General features: G+C 49.3%; 1 protein-coding gene across 1 annotated transcript; it reads right to left on the bottom strand.

Moving 5' to 3' along the window:
* Nucleotides 1-1,255: 1,255 nt before the first annotated feature.
* On the bottom strand, nt 1,256-8,869 carry LOC147119552 (uncharacterized). The gene is made up of 3 exons (XM_085983754.1): nt 8,415-8,869; nt 6,957-7,153; nt 1,256-2,148 (listed from the first exon to the last, which is right to left on the bottom strand). The coding sequence occupies exons 1-3, from the start codon at nt 8,585-8,587 to the stop codon at nt 2,039-2,041; spliced, it is 480 nt and encodes a 159-aa protein (XP_085839880.1). The 5' UTR covers nt 8,588-8,869; the 3' UTR covers nt 1,256-2,038.
* Between the last annotated feature and the right edge of the window lie 1,728 nt (nt 8,870-10,597).

The following is a 10,597-nucleotide window of genomic DNA, read 5'->3' on the forward strand; positions in this document are numbered from 1 at the left end:
TATGAATGGTAATTAAAGGGGAGTGATTGATGGTGCGAGATAGAAACAGGAGAATTACACCACTAATTGGTAATTTTCCAAACTTTCTAGTGAAAGTCAGAAAAGTGTAGTAAAGAATAGTAAATTAATAGCGTTCTCTTGGAGACATTTGTGTCCCTGCCTATAATGAACTTTTTAAGAAAACTGAATTTGATAATCTGGCCACTATCCAAGACATCAGAACCGTGTGGTGGAAGATGAACAAAGACCTCCAGACAATCTTTTGATAAGATCACCTGAAAGCCCGAGAAAAGCTTGTATCGGATGGCACGTGTGGCATAATATGGAGATACCGCTATCAGTGTGCAAATGTGATTTGTTACGTATGAAGCAATTACCATCCGCAAATGTGTGGTGAATCTGCACTGAAGAATGGGTCTCAGACATGCTCAGTTACTTGACAACAGCAAGACATGAAATGGTTAATGTGGCTCAGGAGAGCGAGACAACTTTTAAAGCATTGACACATACTCCATCGAGAAACTATCTAATTGATGAAACAATCAGAATAGAGTTAAACACACTGGTACCTGTTAGGGGGATTGAAGTTGAAGTGGAGAGTTACATGGAATTTGGATTGGGACAATTGAAGGCCAAGGAGAAATCATGTTGAGTAAGAATTATCCACAAGATGGATACGAGTAAAAGAGAGAGCTGGAGAATCTTTTAAGTCCATGATTTGTTGATTAGATGTTAAACTGTAGTGTCGCTTGAAATGCTTGTGAGACTGAATTTAACTGTGACTGTAATAATTGTGTTTTGTAGGTAACAGAGCGTGGGAAAAACCAGTACGAATCCAATATGAGGTTTTGGTGGTGCCTCCTGTGTCACTACTACCGCAACTACCATGCTTTACGGGTCTAACAGGACCTGTCCTATCAACCAAACTGTTTTACTCAATATCAAAATCCGATTCAGGAGTCGTAGATTGCTCTCTACTGTCATGGGTTGTATGTCTATTATTAGCTTAAACCGCATGTAATATCTGATTATGCTTTATAACTGTAGATCTTTAATAAAAAGCCTTGCAACTCCTGAGTCCCTTTGGGTAATCTGTGTGTGACCTGTGATCCTAATCTTAGTCATAGTCATAGAGTTATACAGCACAGAAAGAGGCCCTTCGGCCCATCTTGTCCGCACCGGCCATCAAGCCCTGTCTATTCTAATCCCATTTTCCAGCACTTGGTCCATAGCCTTGTATGCTGTGGTGTTTCAAGTGCTCATCTAAATGCTTCTTGAATGTTGTGAGGGTTCCAGCCTCTACCACCCTTTCAGGCAGTGAGTTCCAGATTCCAACCACCTTCTGGGTGAAAAAGTTTTTCCTCAAATCCCCTCTAAACCTCCTGCCCCTTACCTTGAAACTATGCCCCCTGGTTATCGACCCCTCTACTAAGGGGAAAAGTTCCTTTCTATCTCCCCTATCTATGCCCCTCATAATTTTGTACACCTCAATCAGGCCCCCCCTCAGCCTTCTCTGCTCTAAGGAAAACAACCCCAGCCTGTCCAGTCTCTCTTCATAGCTGAAGCACTCCAGCACCAATGGTGGAGCAATTAAAATGGGGGATGAGCAAGAGGCCAGGATTGGAGAAGCGCAGAGATCTCGGGGGGTGGCGGGACTGGAGGAGGTTACAGAGATAGGGAGGGGGCGAGGCCACGGAGAGATTTGAAACCAAGGATGAGAATTTTTAAATTGAGGTGTTGCTGGACCGGGGAGTCAATGTAGGTCAGTGAGCACAGGGGTGATGGGCGAATGGGACTTGGTGCGAGTTGGACACGGGCAGCCGAGTTTTGGATGACCTCAAGTTTACGAAGGGTAGAACATGGGAGGCCAGCCAGGAGTGCGTTGGAATATTTGAGTCCGGAGGTAACAAAGACATGGATGAGGGTTTCAGCAGGCTCCGATCAGCAGGTTGACTGGTCCGCAGATTGGTGGTTGGCATTGGTTTTTTTCTCTCTCAGGGCGGAGGGGGTCTGTGGAAACTTGCGGAAGGCGGGGGTTTCAGACACTCCGCTTCTCCTCGGTTTTCTGCCACTTTGGGTGGGATTCGGACTCAGTGAGAATGACGAGGTCCACGTCCCGTGGCTGTAGCTCCTCCACCACAGCTTCATCTGAAAGAGTGGGAGGGACATACGGGTCAAAGGGAGACTTCTGGGTTCACGACCCTTTACACAGGCTCAGTACCGGGAATGCTCAGTACACACACACACACACAAACACACACACACAAACACACACTGACACACGCACACACACACAGGCACATGCTCACAAACATGCTCACACACACACAAACACACACTGACACTCACACAGACACACACACACAGACACACACACACACACACACAAACACACACTGACACAAACACACACTGACACAAACACCCACACTGACACACACACACAAACACACACTGACACAAACACACACATACACACAAACACACTGACACAAACACACGCTGACACTCACACACATACACACACTGACACTCACACATACACACAAACACACACACACTGGCACACACACACACACACTGGCATACATACACACACACTGGCACACACACACTGACACACACATTGGCACTCACACATATGCACACACAAACAAATATACACATACAGACACACACTGACACACAGACATACACTGACACACACACACAGACATACACTGACACACACACACGCACACTGACACACACATACAGACACACACATACAGACACACACATACAGACACACACTGACACACACACACACACTGACACACACACATACACACACTGACACTCACACACACACAAACTGACACTCACAAATACACACAAACACACACACACACTGACACACACACACACACACATTGGCACTCACACACATGCACACACAAACAAATATACACATACAGACACACACAGACATACACTGACACACACAGACATACACTGACACAGGCACTGACACACAGACATATACTGACACACGCACACTGACACACACACACTGACACACATACAGACACACACATACAGACACACACTGACACACACACATACACTGACACTCACACACACACAAACACACACTGACACTCACACACACACACATTCACACACTGACACTCACACACACACACACAAACACACACTGACACAAACACACACTGACACAAACACCCACACTGACACACACACACAAACACACACTGACACAAACACACACTGACACAAACACACACTGACACGCTCACAAACACGCTCACACACAGACTGACACAAACACTGACACTCACACTGACACACACACGCTGACACACTGATACATGCACATATGCTCACAAACACGCTCACACACACACACACACACAGACACATGCTCACAAACACGCTCACACACACACACTGACACACTCACACACACACAAACACACTGACACAAACACACGCTGACACTCACACATACACACAAACACACTGACACAAACACACGCTGACACTCACACACATACACACACTGACACATACACACAAACACACACACACTGGCACACACACACACACACTGGCATACATACACACACACTGGCACACACACACTGACACACACATTGGCACTCACACACATGCACACACAAACAAATATACACATACAGACACACACTGACACACACAGACATACACTGACACACACACACAGACATACACTGACACACACACTGACACACACGCACGCACACTGACACACACATACAGACACACACATACAGACACACACTGACACACACACACACACTGACACACACACACACACTGACACGCACACACACACTGACACACACACATACACACACTGACACTCACACACACACAAACTGACACTCACACATACACACAAACACACACACACTGGCACACACACACACACACTGACACACACACACACACACACATTGGCACTCACACACATGCACACACAAACAAATATACACATACAGACACACACTGACACACACAGACATACACTGACACACACACAGACATACACTGACACAGGCACTGACACACAGACATATACTGACACACGCACACTGACACACACACACTGACACACATACAGACACACATACAGACACACACTGACACACACACATACACTGACACTCACACACACACACAAACACACACTGACACTCACACACACACACATTCACACACTGACACTCACACACACACACAAACACACACTGACACTCACACACACACACAAACACACACTGACACTCACACACACACACAAACACACACTGACACTCACACACACACACAAACACACACTGACACAAACACACACTGACACTCACACACACACAAACACACTGACGCTCACACACACACACTGACATGCTCACAAACACGCTCACACACACTGACATTGACACACACACACTGACACACGCTCACAAACACGCTCACATACAGACTGACACACACACACAGACACACTCACACTGACACACACGCTGACACACTGATACATGCACACATGCTCACAAACACGCTCACACACACACACTCACACACACTGACACATGCTCACAAACACGCTCACACACACACACTGACACAAACACACACTGACACAAACACACACACACACACAAACACACAAACACACACTGACACACACAAATACACACTGACACTCACACACACACAAACACACTGACACAAACACACGCTGACACTCACACACACATACACACAAACACACTGACACAAACACACGCTGACACTCACACACACTTGCACACAAACACACTGACACAAACACACGCTGACACTCACACACATACACACACTGACACTCACACACACACACAAACACACACTGACACACACACAAACACACACACACTGGCACACACACACTGACACACACACACACTGGCATACATACACACACACACACATTGGCACTCACACACATGCACACACAAACACATATACACAGACACACACTGACACACACAGACATACACTGACACACACACAGACATACACTGACAGACACACACAGACATATACTGATGCACACACTGACACACACACACTGACACACACATACAGACACACACATACAGACACACACATACAGACACACACATACAGACACACACATACAGACACACACTGACACACACACACTGACACACACACACTGACACACACACACTGACACACACATACACTGACACACACATACACTGACACACACAGACACACACACATACAGACACACACTGACACACACACACAGACATACACTGACACGCACACTCACACTGACAGACACAGACACTCACAGACACTCACACACACAGACACTCACACACACTCACACTGATGCACACACATAAACACACAGATACACATGCACACACACAGATACAAAAGATGCACACACACACAGACATAGACACGTACACAGGCACTCACAGACACAGACATAGACACGCACATCGTCACAGACATGCACACACAGACACGTACTGACACACACACACACACGTAGTCACTGGATTGTGATCAGGAGCAGAAACACTGGCTGCTTCCCCCTCCCCTCCCCCCAACCCCAATCCTGTGGCACCGCCCCCCCACCCCTGCAGCTGGGATCAACACAGACCCTTGGGGGGGGGGGGATGGAACCTGAGCTCCTTCTGCAAACACAAATGAGACATTAAGTACACAGTATTTACAGCACAGAAACAGGCCATTCGGCCCAACAGGTCTGTGCCGGTGTTTATGCTCCACACCAGCCTCCTCCCACCCCTCGTCATCTCACCCCATCAACATATCCTTCTATTCCTTTCTCCCTCGTGTGTTTATCTAGCTTCCCCTTAACTTAAATGCAGCTACGCTATTTGCAACTATCTCTTGTGGTAACGAATTCCACATTCTCACCACTTCCTGGGTAAAGAAGTTTCTCCTGAATTCCCCATTGGATTTATTAGTGATCGTCTTATATTGATGGCCCCTAGTTCTGGTCTCCCTCGCAAGTGGAAACATCTTCTCTGCGTCTACCGTATCGAACCCTTTCATAATCTTAAAGGTCACCCCCTCAGCCTTCTCTTTTCTAAAGAAAAGAGCCCCAGCCTGTTCCACCTGTCCTGATAGTTGGATCCGCTCAGTTCCGGTATCATTCTAGTCAGTCTTTTTTGCAGCCTCGCCAGTACCTCTATATCCTTTTGATAATACGGAGGCCCGAACTGGTTCGGTACAAGTTTAACATGACTTCTCTGCTTTTCAATTCTGCCCCTCTAGAAATGAACCCCAGTACCTGTTTTTTTTTTTCTTTTCATTCACCTGCGTCGCTACTTTTAGTGATTTGTAGGCGCCAGGCTAACATCAAGTTTACAGCGCAGAAACAGGCCATTCGGCCCAATTGGTCCGTGATGGTGTTTCTGCTCCACACGAGCCTCCTCCCCGCCCCTCTTCATCTCACCCCATCAACATATCTGATGTAAGAAAACTACTAGGCACTTGGTCTAAGCGTTAAACAAAGCTTTAATCAACTGTTTTACAACATGGAGGTCTAGCTGTGTCCTTCACTAGTTCCTGTTAAGAATGTCCTGCGCAAGCTGGGCCCGTGCCCGAGTATTTATACTCTCCCTGGACAGCGCCACCCGTAGGCTGCTCAGTATTATTTCATAAGTCTTTCTTTCATGAATGACTGATTCATGTCAATATCCTTCTGTTCCGTTCTCCTAACAGACTTCAGGAGGACATAGACAGACGGGGTGAAACGTGGTGGATCAGTTTTAACGCAGGGAAGTGTGAAGCGATTTATTTGGGTAGGAAGAATATGAACTAAACGGTACCAACGGTTTGGTTTTGGTTTTGGATTTTACCTGCTTCCATTAACCGGTCCACCTCGGCCCGGCTGAGCCAGGGCTGGAGTTCGATCCGGGTGCGGTAGAACCTCCTGTGGGTCTGGCTCTCGGTGCCGTAGCGGATCTCCTGGGTGGTCTTGGTGGCCGGGTCCCGGATGCTCAGGCAGACCTCCACCGCCGACAGCTCCCTCTCCTTCAGCCGGCCCTTGGGGGTTCTAGAAACATAGAAACATAGAAGATAGGAGCAGGAGTAGGCCATTCGACCCCTCGAGCCTGCTCCGCCATTCAATGAGATCATGGCTGATCATCCAAATTCAGTACCCTGTCCCTGCTTTCTCCCCATATCCCTTGATCCCTTTAGCCTTAAGAAGTATATCCAACTCCTTCTTGAATATATTTAATGAATTGGCCTCAACTGCCTTCTGTGGTAGAGAATTCCACAGGTTCACCACTCTCTGGGTGAAGAAATTCCTCCTTATCTCTGTCCGAAATGGCTTACCCCTTATCCTTAAGACTGTGACCCCTGGTTCTGGACTCCCCCGCCATCGGGGACATCCTTCCTGCATCTAGTCTGTCTAGTCCTGTTACAATTTTATAAGTTTCAATGAGATCCCCTCTCATTCTTCTAAACTCTAGCGAATATAAGCCTAATCGGCCCAATCTCTCTTCATACGTCATTCTTGCCATCCCAGGTATCAGTCTGGTGAACCTTCGCTGCACTCCCTCCATGGCAAGAACATCCTTCCTCAGATACTCAAGGTGTGGTCTCACCAAGGTGCTGTACAAATGCATTTGCTTTGAGGTGTCTCTCTCAGGCACCTCAAAGCACTGGAGAGGTACCACCATCGCTGCCACCGCAAGATCCTGAAAATCCATTGGCAGGATAGGCGCACCAACGTCAGTGTTCTCACTCAGGCCAACATCCCCAGCATCGAAGCTTTGACCACGCTCAATCAGCTCCAATGGACGGGTCACATTGTCCGCATGCCCGATACGAGACTCCCAAAACAAGCGCTCTACTCGGAGCTCCGGCACGGCAAGAGAGCCCCAGGTGGGCAGAGGAAACGCTTCAAGGACATCCTCAAAGCCTCCTTGAAAAAGTGCAACATCCCCACCGACACCTGGGAATCCCTGGCCCAAGACCGCACAAAGTGGAGGAGGAGCATCCGGGAAGGCGCCGAACACCTTGAGTCTCTTCACCAGGAGCAAGCGGAAGCCAAGCGCAAACAGCGGAAGGAGCGCACGTCAACCCAAGCACCCCACCCACCCGCCCCTTCAACCACCGTCTGCCCCACCTGTGACAGAGACTGTAGGTCCCGCATTGGACTCATCAGTCACCTGAGAACTCATTTTTAGTGTGGAAGCAAGTCATCCTCGGTTCCGAGGGACTGCCTAAGAAGGAAGAAGAGAGGTACAACTGCAGCAAGACATCCTTGCTCCTGTACTCGAATCCTCTCGCTATGAAGGCCAACATACCTGACGCGGGTGCGCTGGCTGTCCAGCCGGACCACCTTCTCCCGGACTTGTTCCGGCCGGATGCCCAGCTCCTCCAGTGTCAGGTCCAGGTGGGGGAAGTCGCCGGCCTCCCATACCTGGATGGGGAGGCCCACGATGTAGGGGACGGGGAGCTGGAGCTCGGCCCGGTGCATGGTCGCCGGGGCGGTTGTCTCCGAGCGGTCTCCTCTCCTGCACGGAGGTCCAGCCCTTTAAATAAGGAGCTCTCTCTCTCTCTCTCTCTGCTTCCCACTCCTCACCCCTGGGAGGCATTTCGCACCACTCCGAGGCTCATTAGCCTGCCGGGGGGAGGGTGATGGATCGATGTCGGCAGAGGTTGGAGGGGATTGGCACCGGACGTGGCTGAGACACCTAGGTGTTACCTTTATAGCTCTCCGCTACCTCCCTGCAACGGGCTGTGCTAATCAGACTTTCTCGCTCCGAGCCCTTGACTTTTGTTAACTCCCTCAGCGCTGGGCCACTGCGACATGGAACCTGGAGCCTGACTGATACCTGGGATGGCAGGAATGACGTATGAGGAGAGATTGGGTCGATTAGGCTTATATTCGCTGGAGCTTAGAAGAATGAGAGGGGATCTCATTGAAACTTATAAAACTCTAACAGGACTAGACAGACTAGATGCAGGGAGGATGTTCCTGATGGTCGGGGAGTCCAGAACCAGGGGTCACAGTCTAAGGATAAGGGGTAAGCCATTTAGGACAGGGATGAGGAGGAATTTCTTCACCCAGAGAGAGGTGAACCTGTGGAATTCTCCACCACAGAAGGCAGTGGAGGCCAATTCATTAAATATATTCAAGAAGGAGTTAGATATATTTCTTAAGGCTAAAGGGATCAAGGGATATGGGGAGAAAGCAGGGACAGGGTACTGAATTTGGATGATCAGCCATGATCGCATTGAATGGCGGAGCAGGCTCGAGGGGCCGAATGGCCTACTCCTGCTCCTATCTTCTATGTTTCTATGACTGACTGACTCACTGGCTGACTGACTGACACTCCAGGGGTGATTTTAACCTCCAAAGGCAGGTAATGTTTGGGCTCGGGTGAGATGTTAAAATCTTAAAAAATTCCAAACCGGCCTCGAACCCAACCTCCAGCCCACCCACTTGCGGTTTTAACGGAGGCGGGACAGGACGGGCGTCGGGCAGGTGAGCAATCCGCTCGCAGGAGGCGGGTCGCTCGGTAAATTAAAAAGGAAAAGAAAGAATTGCATTTACAAAGCGCCTTTTGTGACGTCCCAAAGTGCTTTACAGCCGATGAAGTACTTTTTTGAGGTGTAGCCACTGTTGTACCATAGGAAACGCGGCAGCCAATTAGCGCACAGCAAGCTCCCACAATCAGCAGTGTGATAATGACCAGATCACCTGATTTTTTTTCATGATGTTGATTGAGGGATAACTATTGGCCCCAGGACACCGGGGATAACTCTCCTGTTCTTCCAACAGCGGCCGTGGGATCTTTTACGTCCACCTGAGAGAGCAGACGGGGCCTTGGATTAACGTCTCATCTGAAAGACAGCACCTGTGACAGTACAGCGCTCCCTCAGCACCGCACTGGAGTGCCAGCCTAGCGATTGGTGCTCCAGTCTCTGGAGTGGGGACTTGAACCCACAACCTTCTGGCTCGGAGGCGAGGGTGCTACCCACTGAGCCACAGCTTTTAAGGAAGCTGTGAGCCTCCATTTATACAGGCTTTATATTTTTAACCAATGTCGGGCCGGGTTTCCCAAGCCTCGGGAAACCCGGCAGATGAAAGGAGGCGATAAGGACCAGATCCATGAGGTAAGTGCCTTTACAGCGCTGCTAGTGGGACAGGAATAGGGGTATTTCTTCCAGCCCCAACAAGCCTATCCCTTCACAGATCCCACGATCGGCTGACCCCCTCCCCCCCCCACCGCGGTCTCCCCCCTCCCCCTCCACTTGAACCCGTCCCTGATCTCTCCCTCCCTGCTCTCTGGTTCCTGGCTGCAGCCTTGTGCCGCAGGCTTTCCCGCCCGACAGGCGACCTGTCAATCAGGCAGGCTGTCGGCCGGGAAACATGCAAAAAACAAAATTTATGCGCCGTCTTGCAGTTAAGGGTTTCCCGTCCAGAACTCCTCGCTGCACCCCCCCCCCCAACTCCAAAGTCGAGGCCCCGTAATTATCGGGG

The sequence above is a fragment of the Somniosus microcephalus genome, chromosome 4 (assembly GCF_052327205.1).
Source record: "Somniosus microcephalus isolate GS21.2 chromosome 4, FLI_Smic_1.0, whole genome shotgun sequence".
Classification (NCBI taxonomy): Eukaryota; Metazoa; Chordata; class Chondrichthyes; order Squaliformes; family Somniosidae; genus Somniosus; species Somniosus microcephalus.